The sequence below is a fragment of the Anneissia japonica genome, unplaced genomic scaffold, assembly GCF_011630105.1.
Source record: "Anneissia japonica isolate Jap-2015-1 unplaced genomic scaffold, ASM1163010v1 scaffold287945_len1679841_cov205, whole genome shotgun sequence".
Taxonomy (NCBI): Eukaryota; Metazoa; Echinodermata; class Crinoidea; order Comatulida; family Comatulidae; genus Anneissia; species Anneissia japonica.
This window is the reverse complement of record NW_022753015.1, coordinates 1,523,336-1,542,416: the sequence shown is the minus strand read 5'-3', so window position 1 is coordinate 1,542,416 and position 19,081 is coordinate 1,523,336. Positions and strand designations below refer to the sequence as shown.

Below are 19,081 nucleotides of genomic sequence, written 5' to 3'. Positions count from 1 at the left end.
TTAACTGGATCAAAACTGATTGTATGCCCAAATATAAACATGATGTGCCTATATGGTGATGATGCGATGCAGCAGCTTAGCTCAGTCGGCTAAATTGGTGGTGGCCATAGTGTGTGCGTTGAACCGTGGAGATCTCTAGGTCCCGGTTCAATTCCCGTCGCTACCCTCTTTGTTTTTCAACTAGTGGGCTGAAATACAAGTTACAATAGCGCACCGTCTTCCGGATGAGACGTTTAAGCCATTGGTCCTGTGTGCAGTATGGCCTGTGTGCACGTAAAAGAAGCAGTAGAATCTTTGAAAAAGAGTAGGGTATTGTCTCCCAGTGAACTGCCCAATTCACCACCAGAAGGAACCCACTGGAAATAAGTCTTCAGACTTAGTGGGTTATCCTTGGTGTGATTCACACCTAAATATTCCTATCCTCCTCCTGTCATCATGACGATATTTAGGCCAGTCGCATATTTTTGTCAAGAACAATTGTTAGATGGACATTAATACTAAACTTTTGGAACTTTAGAATAAGCACTAGTCCCCAAAAGGTTGTTCTGAATACTTGGTAGGTCTTACTGCTCAAATCTAGTGGTTCCTTTTGAATGCTATATGGAATATAAAGATTTTTTTAAATGTAGATGCTTAAACTGTTTTTATACATATTTTTTTATTTTTTTACTTTTTTTGTAATGTGAAAATTACTTGCAATTCTTTACAATAATACAATTGGCCTGATTTTACAAATGAATAGTCAAATTTAATAATTAAAGGCAGATTCTTGCAATCCAGTTAAGAGATGAATCATCAAATCATTGTTATTTTAATTTCCATTGTGATTAATTTAAAAACCACATTCTCAAAGGAACACAATTAATTTATTCAATGATCATCAACATCAAGTTGTCATTGGTCTGCATAAGAGCTTGACATCTTGCGCTATTTCTACCTACATCATAATAAAAATTAATAATAATATTTTTAAAAACTTATTTTTGTATTATTTACCGTATTAAAGTTATCAATACACTTGGTGTAATTATCCTTTCTATATTTGTGTTAAATTATGTTGTTTACATTGTTGATAATTCAAAATTTTCTCACCATTTAAATCCCGACAAAAGAACAAATAGAGCATTATGACATAATATTTTATAATGCATTGCTAACATATTGAACAGTAGTAATGCTAAATGTGGAATAATTGTTAATGCTTGAGAGAAATAGAATTTGATTATAAAGCTTAGAGCTTGTTATCCATATTAATAATGCAATAACGACAATCAGAATCTGTTGTCATAAATAGGTAGTGACACTGTAACTATACAATCAAAATAAGCCAGAAGCAAGCCAGCAAAATTAGCAAGCTCATATATGATATAATTAACATGAACACTATGTTGGTAAAGTTTAATTAGATGACAGCCTAGGCTCCGGTTTCTTTGTGTTTCAGGTTCATTACCTGGGCATTGATAAACCTTCCGAGGCAGCGCTTGAAATATGCAAATTAGCAGGTCAGAGGACATGCACAGTTAGACCTGAGCATTGATAAACCTGAATCAGTCAGAAAATATGCAAATAGTAGTTCAAAGGTCATAAACACATAAATGCCAACATTGTAAAGCATGGGAGATTGTGATATTGCCGTATCTTAGGTGTTGCATGCCAACCGAGAGCCTTTAGCACTTGAAGAAGTAGAAGGGTTTGCAAGACTTAGTGTCACATGCTAGTGACACAGGGCTAAAATATAGTGTAATGAACCCTGTTTTTGTCTCTGACAGGAGAATGTATTGGTTTGATATTGTTTTACCAATGGGAAAATTAGTACCGTATATTTTTTTTATCTTGGCAACTTAATAAGCCACTTTGAAAGTCTAACATGAATAAAACAAAAAAAATTCTTCAGTGTGTAAGAAGTTCTGTTTAAATTTATACTATTTAGCTTCTTCTTTATCCTTATATCCATTTAATATTTAACATATATTCCTTCAATTTCAAAAATAGAATTTCTTCACATATTCCTTTAACATCTTTACATAAGATGTTGTCGTATATTGCTTATGATGAGATGAGCGTATATGCCAACTAACCGTGGTGTATTGAATATCAGAAACTTCTAAACATTATGTGTGTAACTATGCCACTGCATCTTTTTCTCACCGGCCAATCAGATCATTGTCAATTTAAAAAAAAGTTAATGTAAAAAAACTAACTAAATCATTAAATTTTCTCGTCAGTTTTGCTATTCATCTGCACAATTTTTAGTTGTCATGTAGTTAATAAACTTCTCCCAATTTGATAAAGATTCTTCTAGATAATCTCCTAGGAAAAGTTCTGTGACCCAGATGTTGATGGTGCAGGAGTATTTTGTTACGTTTAGTCAATAACGTCTATGGGATAGATAATACACTGTAGACAGATCGGGGAATGTGTGTCGAGATGAAATGCCACACATTATCCTCTCATGCCCTGATACGTGTAGTATATCTGCCTCTTGGGGAAAGCGCAACGCTTGAATGAGCTCACAAGACGAGCAATCCCAACTACTATTTGCATGTGACTTTAATAACATGTCTCACTTTATCCTTCCCAGCGGAGGAATTTTAGTATTAGTATGCCATTTAATGAAGCTTGCTACCTTATTAAAAAAATTGCCTTGGTATAATTCAATTTCTAGAAGTGATGTGAGGATGAGATTCGTTTTGCTTATCTGGTTCATTTATTACTTAGCAGTTAAGTGTTGAATCTCATTTATATTCTTTTGATCTTATGATGTGTTAAGGAACTACTTATTGTTAATGCCATTTTATAAATTTTGCTTATTTTATTGGCAAATGGCCTGAATATGTTTGATGATGATAATGGATTTTTTTAACAGAACCATACCAAATGTGAATTATGTCTATTGAAAAAGAAAACCAGTTAAATCAGCTTTTTAGGGCATTGGTTTTCAATGTTTCACCACCACAATTTAAAAATGTTCAATACATACCAATAAGAAAAAAAAAATTATATAATTATTGTTATAAGTCATTCATAAGAAGCAAGCAACATTACTTAGAGGTTGAAGACTAGCCAATGGATATCAAAGTTAGGTTGCCAAGTGCAACATTTCTGAAGATGCATGCTGGTTCACACTTCAAATATAAAAATATTAATGGATTTAAAACCACAAAATAATCAATTGAATAATTGAATTGTCTACTTAGAAAGGATCAATTTTCGATTACAATTTGGTTTTCATAGATTTACAGACATGCTGCTGTGTAAATTCAGAAATTTGTTATCAGGCAATTAAATCTATTAAATTTATTAAACTAGATTTATTGAATTTATTAAGTTAAATTTATTAAATTTATTATATTTTCCTGAACATCCTCAGTACCAGTTGAAAAACTGCAAAAATTCTAATCTCTAATGATATCAATTTTGTTGCTATTTAATAAAATTACATTATAATGCAATGCAGCTTTGTTGGTTTAAATGTTTTTCCTCAAATCATTCTGTGATACATAATATAGGGCAACAAAATATACGTAGGAAAGACTACATTTCCCATGGGATCTATGGAAAGACAAACCATGTTCCTCAAAGTATTCTAGTTTGGAGGAAAAAGCAAGTTTGAATAACCTTAGAATGCATAAGGGCTGAGAATATACGTGCCTTATATGGTACCTTCAACACAAAGTATTAACTTGTGATTGGTTGATATGATCCGAGATGTCCTGAGGGATTTTATAATACTGTAAGGAGCTTAAGGAAAAGGAGGACAATGACATAGAATTGGTAGAATATTAAGAAAATAGCATGTTTTTTAAGGCGTAGCATGGCCTTCATTTGCTTGAAATATATTGGTGTATAGAGGTAGGCTTATTGCTATTCTTTCTATTTTTCTGAAGATGTCAGGAGGGTTAAAGGTCACATTTCTGACCTGTATTAATGTACTTACTAAGTTCTACCGTGCTGGAGGATTTGATTATTATACGTGATCCAGAAATTCATACAATATTTTAAAAATATATATATTTTATATGCTTATTATGGCAATTACGATTACTGTACTTATTCAGTAACTAATTTACTTTAAATATACAGGGAAGTACAGTAACATAAATTCAAAATGAAGGGATTTCAAAATGCTTAAAGATAAAAAATATTTAAATTTTTAGGTAAACTTATTGTTGAAAAGATTGATGAACTGATTTGCCAATATACATATGCACAGATTACAATGATTCTATTCTTACAAAGGAATGACATTTTTTTTTTTTTTTTTTTGGAACTGACCAATATTTACTGGAAATCCTAAGTAAATATCGTTGTGGATGCTATTGATTGGTGTCCCGAATCAAATGTTAGGTTTTAATTGCCAACGGTATAAAATTACGTGTTTAGATAGGATGCCTCGCGTTATTCTGTACGCAGAAATATAATTGTACTATTTACAGTGAGTTGAAAACAGATGACAACATTCTCAGGGTTTGATACCCAACTCTGGTTTTACAATGCAAGTTTATATCCTACTTTTAATATATTTGGTACTCATAAAAAAGCAGTAAAACATTTGGTATAAAGGACTACAATTTGCTATGTAAAAGGTTATTGATTTTTAATCTTGATCATGCAAATGTATGAAATGATAAATTTTAATTGAGCAATATATTTCAAGATTTGAAAATAAAATTCTATAATTTTGTGATTTTTCAAGGTCTTATAATTTTTCTTTAGCTGAGGTGGTTGCATATATATTGTGTAACTGCAGTGGCAGCAACATCAGTAGAACCCCTTCTTTGCTACACCAGTATTGAGAGGACAATTGCTATTGGAACAAACAGTATGCTAGGGATTAGGGGGTAAACAAATTTGTACATTCTTACATATGCATAAAAATGTTGATTCAAAATAACATGCAATATGTAAAAAAAATGGTAAAATTGTAATGTAACCATGGATATAATATTCATTTTAAAGCAACCAGGTACATAGCTTTAGTTGACTTTACAAAAAAAGTAATGGAGAATTGTTTTCCAAAATCAAAATTGTTTACACTTTCAGAGAGGGAGGAGGGGGTACCGAAAAAGAATACTGTTTGTAAACTTGTGAAAATGCTGATAGTTGTGATAGACCCCTTAAGGGAACACTTCTTTGGGCATGAAACATAGGTATACCTTTTAAAACTATGGCCAACACCTATTCTAGGGACTCCCTATTAAAGGGGGAATTTTTTTTTGGTCCATGTGTCACCATAATAGGACTCTATTGCATTGGAAAATATATGACACATTCATTAACATCAAGTGAGTTACAAAAAGTTACCACTAAACTTTATGAAACCTTTGCATGGAGTGTATTTGTTGAAAATGCTTTTTAAATATGCAGTTACTAGTACTAATGAAAAATGGATTGTGAAAAAGCATTGAGTTTCTGTAAGATACCTGTATACTTGTAAGATGGGGACTGATCCCTACGGTTGTTGGCTGACGTGACTCTATAAAGAATGCAACTCCACGCATGTGCGCAATGGTTAAATGTGTAACTGCCACTGATAATCAGCAGACAGTGTCGCGTTTTCTAACGTTCATGGGGAGCGGAGTTAAATTCATCAGCCGATGGTAGTACGACGCAGTGAGTGGCCAGCTTTCACATTTCACATTTCATTTATTATATTATGTGCTTGTTTTTATTTATTTATCTACTTTTATTTACTTTATTTTATTACATATTTTTATTTTTTTTATTTATTTATTTTTTTATTTATTTATTTAAAAAAAATTTTTTTTTTTTAAATTTTTTTTCCCCTTTTAGTTAAGATTTTAAACTTAAGAATATTATATTATTTTCATTGGATTTGGATTTTTCATTACTATTGTCTCTTTTTTTATGAATTTATCTTTACTTGTAACTTTTGTTCTGTTGTATGGTCGAACCTCTCCTGCGTGAGAGTGTTCCTCTGCTTTGAAAGAGAGAGCCAATAAATTATTATTAGCTTAAAACATAGATGTTCCGTGAAAAACCAACCTTTACAAAAGTGGAGACATACTGTAGACCAATGAATATGGTTAGGCCTAAAAAAAAAAATGTTATGTTGGTGTAACAGGCCCTAAAAAATAGGGTAGGTAGGTATCAATTAAATAAGCCTTTAAAGCCCCTAATTGTCATATTTTTTGCCCTTGGACCATTTTTGAAACATTTTGTGTGACGCCCGACCACGCCCACTTTCCTCATGTAAACTTGTATCATGAAATTTAAATAAAAATGTCTAGGGTCGGGCGATTTCAACTTTCAACAAATTACTCCCAATGCAGGCTCATCGTGCGCATTCATATATCTACTGGAGTTTTTGTGAAGTGAAAAAATGCATAGCCAATCAGAAATCAGGAAGCGAACTGACACATACGATTTGTGCCTATAAATTCGCCTAGTTAAACAGGCTTTAGAACTTTAGTCTATTGTCTCTCAGCTACAATGCCTGATCCCTCCATTACCATATCCAACCTTTATAAAAGTACGTTTGTAATAAAATTACAACAATCAAAATAAATATATACTTGGATTCCTGATTTCTGAATTAGTAATTAGTTGCTTGTTTATTTGTAATCATATCACATAGACAATAAAATAAAACATCTGTTTTTATGAGCTCGTGTGCTATACCAATCAATAAAAATAATAAATTCTTTTCAAATTTGTATCTGATGACCCAGATTTGATATGCTATACTTTTAATTATATCATAAAATTACTTATGAAATACAATTTATGCTAGGCAAACAACCCAAAAAAGGAAGAATATCTTACTGAATAATTATTTATAGAAATTCATATTTATAAAAAAATTTTATAATTTTATTCCAATGGGAGAAAATATTGCAGGAAGATGTCATTTAAATGTTGATTCTGGTGACATTTGCATGTGCAGCGCTTTAAAATAAAGTCTCAATTAGTTTGAAACTTGCGACTATGTTAGTGTAGTGTAAATGCAAAAAGTACACAAGACACAGATTTTCATACAAATGAAATGCTTCAAATTACATATTTAACTTTACGAACAGACTACATATAATACAAACAAGAAACTCGAAACTAATTAAAGTATATGAAAATTAAAGAAATTTTTCTTTCTATACTTATTTCAGTTGGGGGTTTCAACAATTTATTTAAAAATTCTAGTAAAGTATATTTTTAAATTTTTCCTATGCCTGTTATTTAAAAATAAAATGAACAAGTCAATTTTTAATGCAAGAGTTGTATTTGTGTCCTATTTTTAACAATTAATGTATATTTGGTTATTTTTTTTAAAAATTGTAATATTTACATGTCATGCAGTATCCATGGAACTTTGCTAGTTGACTGATATCCGATTATTCCCCATTAATGACTACAGCTTACCAGTTCTTCAGATATGGATTTTGGTCCTGGTGAATTTTAGAGGAGGGAATTAATTAATCTTTCTTTTAATCGGGGTGTAACCATTCAGTGACTGTCAGTGTTTTTCATGGAAGCCCTGATACATAAATTTAGCAAAATAATACAGAAAATATGTTTACAAATATGCAATTCAAAAGTAACTAGAAAGTAAAAAATAATGATACAGTAGCCAAGAATTTCATGGATTCATTCATGGATGCTTTCTAGAGAACCACAATATTTTTTGTCAAACCCTGAATACCAGTATCCAGTATAATACATGTATAAACAAGTAATGGATCAATATTATAATCATTTTCCTGGCTTGCAAGTTTCAGTTATTAAAAATGATAAAAGTAATTTCATGTATCCATGTATTATAAAACAGTTTTGACTTTCCATATTTTGAAAGTTGTACTACAATAGTAGCAAGACACAATTTTTAACAATACCAAATGTTTTTTTGTTTCTAGGAATGGAAAATAACAGTTCAACGTGGAGTAATAATGGTGCAAGACCTAGTCCCAATTATGAATCACAATCTAGGGTAAGACATGAATATTCATAGTTCATTAACTCAAATATTCATGAATATTCATAAAGTTCATTAATTTACATGTAATATTAATTATTCATATAGCTCATTAATTCATGAGTTGTCATGATTATTCATTTCAAAGAAAATTCATCTAAAATATTCATATATCATTAACCCACAAGTAGTTATGAATATATATATATAGCTCATTAATTCATGAGTAGTCATGCATCATATAGCTCATTAACTCACAAGTTACTTTTTACATTATACAAGATGAAACAGAAATATAGACATTTTTTTCTCAAGTGAAACAACTCCTTGTCTTAAGCCTCAATCATAAAGAGACTTATTTTATAATACAAAGTAGATCCTCTGGTTGAGAAGTATTTAGGAAAAAAGTTAAAGCATATTACTTTATAGAATTTTACTTAAATATCAACTTTTGTAACAAATTAAACTTCAAACCTAATAGACGTGTATATATAAACATTTAAAATGACATAAAAATAAATTGAAACACTAAGTATTTAAGATTAAGGCTTAACATGGACTTAATTCTAAACTGCATTTATTGTTTTCATAAAGTTATCTGATAATGCATTTATTATTAATATCCTAATATTACATGATGATATTGGAATGGACTCAAAAACACTAAAGAATGCAACAGCTAAATCATTGGTATTTGTGGTTAGAAGCCAAATTTATAAATTGACCTTTGACATGTCAGAGTTTAAATCATTATTAATGACTTTAATGGCATTGAGTTGATAATATTTGTTGGCAGGCAAATTCAAATAGTGAAACTAAGCCAAGAACTTGCTGCATTTTTTAACAACCTTTCTAAGTATTCGGACTTCATTTTTTAATTGGAAGAAGTAGATGTAAATTTGAATCTTGAATGTTAATTACTAAAGGGAGTTCACTTAAAGGTGTACAGGAATTCGGTATGATATAGCATTTAAAACAAGTATCGTTAAGTCACTGTGGTTAAAAAAGTTTAATAGAATGTATTATTGCTACATAACTGATGCACTTGTGTGGAAAAGTAAAGGTAGTTCACCTAAGATGCAACAATTTTTTAGTTATTTTTTCATTAAAACAGTTATTGATCAAGACAAGCCCCAAATAGTGTGGTTCAATTTGTTTGAAATCTTCTTCCCCAGAGAATGGTTGAAAGAACCCTTGGAGATGTTCTTCTTAATAATTGCTAATGAAAGCTCAGACATAATAATAGTACTATACTGACATTTTTCTTTGGGAAATTACACTTTTTTTGTAAGGACACATTTTATAAAAATTGTTGATGTTTAAATTGCTTTTAAAAAAAAACAAGAAAATAAGAAAAATTAAGCTGAGGTAAAATGTCAAATTAGGTTTCTATTAAGAAAAAAATAGAAAACCAACAAATCTTATCTGTACACTATGTGCAGTATTATCTGTATACACTCTATAGAATAATATTGATGTACAGTAATAATTTTCTATCTTTGAAAAGTGTAAAACAAGAACAAAATAAGAACATTTCAAGCCTGAAATCAGCAAAAAAAATATAAGACCATTGAGCCTGGGAACAATATAACTGGTTCTTATAAAAAAAAAAGTTTATTATCATTTGATAACTGAGGTTCTAGAAGTTCATCACCTTCCAAATGAAATATCACTTTCCCATGAGTTGATATCTTTATAATGGACTGCTGTAACTAAAGTTATACATCAACTTGTATACACTTGGGTTAGTTGGCACACCTAAAAAGTTTATCTTTAGTTCCTAAGAGCCTGGTTCTCAACTTAAACCTTGTAAACATTTTGTATGTCATTGAATGAGAATGATGTAGATGCATTATAAAGTATACACATAATAATTAAACAAAGAAATGTTTTCTACTGTAATGAATATTTCTTTTCCAAGAATATTTAATTTTTGTGTTCCACTTTAGCTTTTGAAAATTTACTGCCCATCTTATAATCTTCAATCTTGATATTTAGTAAAACTTTTAATTAATGTTTAAAATATATTTAATAAATAATAAAATAATAATATAAAAAAATATGTTCAATAGAATCAAATTAGATAATTATAATAATTAACCAAATTAAAATATATTCAATAGAATCAAATTTTATAAATATTAATTATGCGCTGCAACAGTATTTTCAAAAGTATCACATTACTGTAACTCTGCGGAAGATTGTCTGGGACAGAGCACACTATACCACCTAGTCATGGTTACTTAGCAATCAGTAGTTGCACTGTTACTGTTCATTGAAATTTTATTCTAAAAAAAAAAAAAACCATAATTATAGCAAAGATAATTTAATATGTTGTACATGTTATAAAAATAAATTAATACCAAGTTTAGTGCAAATTAGAACTGATAGTTGACATTTAAATTGAAAGAAAATTATCATAATTCAAATAATAATGTAGAGGTTGTCTCCCTTGTAATTAAAGCTACATCTGGAAAACTAATCAGCAATGAATTGTAACAAACTCAATGGAATATTAGTGCATTAATTCATGTATACTTGTTTATCGAAACTTAAAAAATATAGTTGGATTTTAAGACTAGTTTTTATATAAGAAATTTACATTCAAAGAATGAGAATGGTGTACTAATTATAAGAATCTTGTTATCTAAGTTTCCATGCACACAGTAGAATATGGTAAAACGCATACCAGTCGACAAATAGTGTCTGTGATTGTGTGTCACATGACCTTTGATATATTGAAGACTCAAATCGTGGAGGATTTGTGTAGGTGTTCGAATTAATAACGACATTATGATGAATTGCGTGAACTTGATTTTAAGTAGTTTGCAAGTACTGTGAGGTTGATGTATCGGTATAATTTGATCTGATATTTCTATTAAAAGAAATTAATGTTAATCTTATAATTGGTATGCAATATAATTAACCATAAGGCATTTGGAATTCCTGAATAGGAATCATTTGAAAGATAAAATCAATAATTTTTTTTATATTTGTTTGTTGTTGAAATAATACGGTTTTATATAAAATATTATAGCTATTTTGTTATTTAGAATGTATTGTTTTATTATGTTAAAATGAAATATATTTTTATAATGGATATTACTAGCAAAGAAAATGGTATTTTCCCTTTAGGTTAGTTCTGAAAAGAACTGTTGATATGAAAAGACTTAAATTTTTAAGGTAATGCCTTCATTTCAGTGTTTTCTAAGTAAATCTTTATTCAGATTCAGATGTCTCTAAATGATAGACAGGAGTTTTAATGGCCGTGGGGAAGAGTTTAATATGTCCTCTATTCTGTATCCTGCTTTTGTAGACCAACCTTATGAATGAAAATAATGAAATATAATGTGGATGTTTCCCACATTTCTTCTGAGTATGTAGGCCTACTTGTTGCACTAACTGAAATGGTAGCATATTATTTTTACAATACAAAAGGCTTACATTTTCTACAAGAAAACTCTCATTATGTTTTCAATTAAACTCAAATATATTTTGAAGTTGGTTTTTTTAATTTTTTTTATTGATCTTTGCACTACTGAGTCATTTGTTCCATGCTTGACGGGAAGTGTGAGATAAATGATCGGGGGATGAAATGATCAATTTTATGTTAGATTCTTTTCACCAATATATATAAACCAATCTTTTTTACCCTTCAAATATTTTCACCTCTGTTAATTTGATTTTAAAAAATTATATTGTTTTGATAGCGTTCTCACAGATCAAAACTATGTATTTGTTCTGTGAACAATTCTTTTTATTTATGAACTCTTTGTTTCAAATGTAATTATATCATTTAGGGGTCAATTTAAGAGTGTACAGTATACGGTACTAGTGCATTTTGCTAATATGGTGTACTACAAACAAGATATGGACATTATTATAGTGGAATGATATACTCCATCTCGCCGTCTCCGATCATCCTCTCAAATCCTTCTTTCTGTCTCCAAATGCCGTACCAAAACCTACGGTCAATGTTCTTTTACTTTTGCTTCTGCCTATTTCTGGAACCAACTTCCAAATTACATAACTCTATTTGCAACTTTAAGTCACAGCTTAAGACCTATTTGTTTTCCGGTGGCTTTTCACATGCGTTGTGCCTTTGATCTTGTTTGGAATTGCCGCCATATAAATTTGTGATATTATTATTATTATTATGATATCAATTTATTAATTGGAACGAAAATATTGTCTTCTTGTAATTGCCAATTGAAAGTTAATAACTTCTTTAAATATAGAAATACACAATTCACATATTGCTCAAGTATAGTATTGCTTCCCAGTATCCTTAATGTACAACAGTAATTAAACTAACAAATACCACTATTGAAATAGATGGTTTGAAATACTGGTTTACAAATCAGAAATTATAATAATTCAAATCTTTTGTATCTCTTCATTAAAGTAGAAAAATGTTTGTTTACATTTTGCAATCTATTGTTTGATAATACAAGCTATTTATTAGCATTTTCATCATCAGTATTGATAATGAAATTTTGATGAGATAACAAAAGAATATTAGTCATTATATATATATTTTGATTCTCTTTTTTTGGTAAGTATCCAAACTTTAAGTACTGTATCTATTAATAATAGTTAATTGTGTTACTAAATTCTTGTCAAATTACATTTGCTATTTGTTGGTTGTTAATAAATAAAATCTTACTTAATATTATAAAGAGACATCGTAACTTATTTTTAAAATTTTCTTAACACAAATCATATAAAAACACTCACGGATTAATAACACAAATAATCATACTAAAAATTTTAATCTATTTAACCTGATATTGAATAATTGAACCGTTTCTGAAACCAAATGCCACCAATCAAAGAACTGTCATATTTTTTTAACAAATCTCATTTTAAATAGTTAAAGCTTTTAATTTTATTGCTTACTAGATAACCTAGATCACAATTATACAGGTATGTAGGTGGAGGGGTGCAGGTTATGGGTTTGGGGGTTTGAAAATATCCCTATGCCTCAAACTAGTTTCTCTAGGTGGGTTGTAAAAGTCAAAATGACCATAGAGCTTCCATTGGAATAGGGATTTAGTTCCACATTCACAATTTTATACTGCCAGACCAGAACCAGCCTACTCCCTGGATACCCATTAATTAAGGTGGCATAGATAAAACATTGAGAAAAAGACCTTTATTTGGCTAACTTTAGCTAACATTTTCTTATCTGCCTTCCTCTCCTTCTCTTTCCTGTCCGTGGTTGCCATTCTGTTAGTCTCTTGGTCCATCTGTTGTCTTGAATTCTTCATATGTGTCCAGCCCATCTCCACTTCATTTCCTTGATCTTCTCTATGATGTCTTTTACTTTTGTTTGATTTCTAATGATGGCGTGTCTCACTTTATCACGTAGTGATATGTTCAGCATTCTTCTCTCCATTGCTCTTTGTGTAGTTATTAGTTTTTTGTTTTTGTTTTTTTGTTTTTTTTTGTTTTTTTACTGTGATTAAATGATTAAAGTACTTGATACCAAATGATGCATACAACCCCAATCATTACCTGTAATATTTGATGAGTAATTTTGAAATGTTGTACTCTGTTAACCTTTCTATTGACTGTTGCTGTTTTTTTGTTGAATAAGGAAATCATTTGTAATTTGGTTTCTTATTACGACAAGTTGTTAACCTATAAACGACAAACGAACGTTTCAACTCGGAGGCAACATCATTTAATTTTGGTTGACTGTATCATGACAGGAATCGATATAAACTCAAATGATGTTCAATATATTTTATTCTATTTTATGTTGAAGTTCATTATAGTTGTTTATGTTTTACATCTAATTTCAAACATTATATAACTTGGTGATGCTTGATATAATACAGTTAGTAACATTCGTAGCCTTTAATATTGAAATTTAATTATTTACAATGTCGTTATTTTAGAAATCAATTCTAATGGAAACTGTTGTTTATTTTGGTGTTGTTTCCACTTGATATAATTTTTGATAGTTAATTTGATTTTCTCTCTTTATTTACGTTTGTGACAGTTGTACAGTACCTTTAATCTCTAAAAATTTCATTGAACTCAAATATTTCTATTATAATTATTTTGCTTTATTTTGAAACTTGTAGAATTAAAGATGAAATTACAAGCAATACAATCATTACAACATTTTGACAGCTTATACCATGTAAATTAATGTCGTGTTTGATAATTTACACTAATAAATTGAAAATGAAAGTATGCTAAGATGGAAAAAACACTACATACTGGTTTTAATGTGAATTTCACTGATGTTTGAATTTATTCTATGCAATGAGTCTGTTCCATGTAATATTTTTTTGTACATGGACATGGTTTGTAGTCCACCTTTGAGTATAAGGTCACCCTTTAACTTTTTATCAGTTACTTCTTGTCGACTACAGTTTCTATAATATGCTGTACTTATGTCTACTCTCTGGTACTCCACCTTCTTCTGTTGTGAATCACTACATACAGTATATATCTTCTTGCTATACTTTTCTCTGTAAACTTACCCTATAATTTCAGTCTACTGTACTCATCAACACCATTACCATCACCACCTCCACCTCCATTATCTGATCATTATCATCATTTTTCTCATATCATTGCCTTCTATATTTGCATCATCATCAACATCATCATTGTCACTGTCTTTTTTGTCATTTTTTTCTTAATTCATGCAAAATCCTTATAATATTGTATTTAATGGTCTTTTTGTTTTGAATAAATTGACGTTATGTAGTATTTGGTAATGTGACCATTACATGATCATTTATAATAGGTTTAATAGGTTCTAATGTCAGTAATAAGAACAAAGAAATTATCTTTTAAGTAGTGACATTGTTCAAATGATGTTATAGACTAAGTCTTGCATTCCTCATCAAAAATCGTTGTTGGTTATCAAATGTGGATTATAGTGTGTTCTCATTTCCTCAGCATGATGAAATAACAAAATGCAAAGATAATGAAGAAAAAATAAGTCACTACACTTTCTTGGTCTGTTAAACAAAAACAATAATAAAAGAAAAATAAAAAAATAAATAAATATAAAATAAAAATAAATGAAAAAAATAAATGAAAAATATATCTGAATTTTGTAGTAATCAGAACAGAAAGAAAAAGTTGTTTATTTCTTAATTTCTTTATCAATTAAAATGCAGGTCTTCCTTCATGGTTTTATCAGCTTTGGTCTCTAATTAGAATAATGAAGATAATAGACATTTGTTAATATGGGTCCACAGAAAAATTGTCTTAATTGGAGGTGGTCTTTAAATTGGAGGGGTCATTAATTAGAGGGAGACCTGTATTATATATTTGAGGTATATGTACAGCTAACATAAACATGTTACCTTATCTATTTCTCACCCAAAAAATAAGTAATGTTTGTACTTGGCTCAATATGATTTATTTATTATTATAACGATGTCAAAGACGCGGACTTGATATCTTTACGTGAAGAAAAAACAATTTTGTTAGGCTTAATAGTATGGTACTTTGGAGATGATAGATTAAGGCTATGAGGAATATTGAGAGTGATCATCAAAAGTGACATTAGATATCGAATGATTACCAAGTACTTCCTGAAACGACTCCAATAAAACAAAAGACTTTTAAATAAGTGTTCTATTTGGATAATAGCATCGTAGTTAATGTACAAAGTCTGTGATTGCTGATGCTTAAGTGTAAAAATGAGCCATTTATATCACTGTTGTTTAGGCGTGAGTTGTCTGACTGTTTTGCCATTAAATTATATTGTTGTGCGTCGTATTTGTTTTCTCGTATTTTCATGATGGTGGAGTATAGTGGATATAGACGCGATTGGTACAAGTTCACCTGAATCTCTCTACATCCTTTATAGCTTTAGAGCCAGGAAATGGCTGACAGGTTAGGTTGGTTTTGATTTCCGCCATTATCATCGCAGTAGGACAATAAATTTCACATTTTGACGCTGAGCTAACGTCCCCGGAGAGCTCGCATAATCACTCGTCTCCATCAATTCTTTGATTCTACCTGTGATTTAGCTGTTATCTATTTGATAGCTTTAGTCAATACAACTTTAATCAATATTGTAGCGCATATTGTTTGCTTACCTTCAAACACTGTTTTGCTTTATTCTGTGATATATATTTTTTTGTGTTGGATGCAATAATAAGTTCAATTATTATTGTTTAAGATCTCATAATTTTAATGTTTAATTTCTTAATTATAATTAAAATTCTATAATGCATTTTACGTATAATTCTAATCATAAAATAATAATAATCAAATGACAACACTTTTTTAACAATAATATGAAATGCACTTATTTACTATTACTATTTTATAGCACGTAGAACAATCTTGGTGTACCGACTGTAACATTTGAGATAAATCAAATAATTTTTTTTTCAATTCCACACTGAATGTAGCTACACAAAAATGAACATAATCAAGTTATCTCAAGTACTAACATTCAGTAGAAGTGATATTTCTATTAATCCACTATTAATAACAGAAACGACAACTAAATGATTTCATAATTTAATAAATGATCATGAACTTTTGTTCAAATGTAATATTCTAATATCTTAGTTTATGTTTACTAATGATAGTGTTTGTTTCTTACAGAATTATGAATATGGAGATATGAATGATAGAGGAATAGATGGCAGTTATGCTGCAGGTAACAAAATTGCATATTTTACTCATATCTTGCCATTTTTACATGTTTTCTTATTAAGAAACTTAATTTCCCGATGCAATTTTACGTGTCTTAACGATAGAATCAGTACATTTGGTGTTTTTTGAGGAAGGACTATATGAATCTGTGATGACTCTAGTTGGTTTTTAGTTTTGTAAATGAACAATAGATAGTATTACAAGAGAGGAACTAGCCATCAAGAGGTAACTTCCCACGATGAAATGTTCGGCACCCAGCCAGTTTCATCTATTGTGTTCTGCCTTGGGAAAAAGCAAGTAGGTGATGGCCTTGACAGAACGGGCCTAGCACCTCAGCATGTGATCTCCAGGAGTAGCTCTCAGTCACAACCGCACGCACCATGACAGCCTAGAATTGGCCAAATTAATATCAAAATAGGATACAAAGTAATTAGGTTTCTTTCTTTGATGTCTCGATGTAATAGGATACCTATTGTTCTGTGGTTAACAAGTTTATGCTGTTCTTATTCGCCCTAGGTTATTATCAGAGGGAAGAACATTCACATAAAGTTGCACGCTCACAATGTGAATTGGGTGAAATACATTACATCGTAATTGGACCGCCTTAGAATATTTGTCAAGGCAAAGGAAACATCCTGCCTCATTCTTCAACAAGTAAAAATAAACCAATAAAAAAAATAATATTCTCATTCAATTTAATACTCTGTTAATATATAACTAATCTTCATTGACATTTCTTAAAGATGTGGGTTTTTTTAATGTTCTTATACGAGTACTTCTTCAAAAAACTGGTATCCAATAGATATGATTTTAGCTTAGTACATTGGAGACTTGATATGAAGACCTAATAACTAACTGGTTTTGAGTCGCAAGGACATGTTTTAATTAACTTGTCAATTACTATTTAATCACTGTTGGAAACTTCCTTTTTAAAATAAAAAATAAAAAATTTGAGACATTGCGCATATGAAACATAAAAAAAATGTGACTACGTAAAAAAAAAAAATGCTCATGGTTGATTATATTACTCATGATTGATTATATATGCTGTAAAATAATAGACTTCAAAATATGGCTACATATATCAGACTGGCAACACACTTGATAATAAAGTAAAATTAATATTAAGAATATAAATGAAAAATTTATAAATAAATTAATGATACAAACATTAAAATATATTACATAATTTTTAATTTTCTAATTTGATTATAATGTGACAAATTTTACATACATGCATTATGAATATTCACTGTAAAAAATAGACACCAAAATATACAGCTAAATTTAAGTAAAGTAATTATAAATTATTTTGACAATGTTATTCTAGTACTATTTGTAACAGACACCCATAAACAAATCTATTCTTTAGGGAAAATTATTTTTGCACGTACCATAATTACAATGATCTATTTATCCTAATTCTAATTATGTGATGCGATCTATTATTACTATAGCATATTGGTTCCTGATATCCTTTCAAATTTAAGACTAATTATTTTTAGCAAGAATTATTAATTATTACAAATTGAGGGTGAACATTAAGTGGGATAGAGGACAAAGTTAGAGGAAGCTACACTTCTTTTTTTTTTTATATAAGAACCAGTAAAATTTTGCCCAGGCTCAGTGTTCTTATTTATTGGCCGATTTCAGGCTCAAAATGTTCTTAATTTGTTCTTATTTTACACACTTTTTAAACATAGAAAATTATTATGTACAGCAAAATGGGCCCTGAAAAAATTGCCCTGGAAAAATTGCCCCAGAAAAAAGGCCTGGTAAAAATGGCCCCAAATGACACTATACCTGATTATAGGGGGTATTGCATAGTTACATACATTACTGCACATAAGGTACAGATATAATTTTTTGGTTTTTCAAAAACCTCATTTGACATTTCTTATAAAAATAAAAAAGTGTAGCTGGCAACATAAGGTGATATGTGCTGATGTTTAACTACTGGAGTATAATTTTTCTACTCAGCAAGTTTCAAGTGGAGGTGTATCTTTGAGCACAAACTCTCCTGGGGGATATGAACCCTCCCCCATGCTCCCCTGTAGGTACACCACTGAGTACATTACATTTCATATTGCTGCAGTTCTTTAACTTCACTTGATTTAATACTACATCACATCTACAATCTCGAGAAATTAAGGTAGAGATCTAGAGACCATCATCTGTTTTCAATTAATCTCAAAAAGTTGACCCAAATAATGACCTCATCCATAGCGCATTATGACCATACAAAATCTAAGAAAGAAAAGATTATCATGATATTGACTACTGTATACCAGATTAATTATACAATAGTATTTTATTTGAGGCCATGACACCATGTTTGTAATTGGTTGATAGAAAATAACTAGTCTTCATTTGCGTTTAAATTTTAATGTACAAATCATATTGTAGATGGAACGAAGATATCGGGTTTCAATTTTTGTAGGCTAGGCTGTCAACTAAGCTAGAAGGAGAAGCCTTTTAATTACAGCCTCTAGTTGCTTGTTGCCCGAAGGC

General features: G+C 29.9%; 1 protein-coding gene across 4 annotated transcripts in view; it reads left to right on the top strand.

Annotated features, from left to right (window-relative positions):
- The window catches only part of LOC117122657 (transcription factor 12-like), a 115,600-nt gene that overhangs the window by 30,103 nt on the left and 66,416 nt on the right, over positions 1-19,081 (top strand). For all 4 annotated transcript variants that reach the window (XM_033268339.1, XM_033268337.1, XM_033268338.1 and 1 more), the window contains exons 5-6: positions 7,869-7,942; positions 16,520-16,574. In XM_033268339.1, the coding sequence (XP_033124230.1) occupies positions 7,869-7,942; positions 16,520-16,574 (129 nt within the window). The remainder of the gene's footprint in view (positions 1-7,868; positions 7,943-16,519; positions 16,575-19,081) is intronic.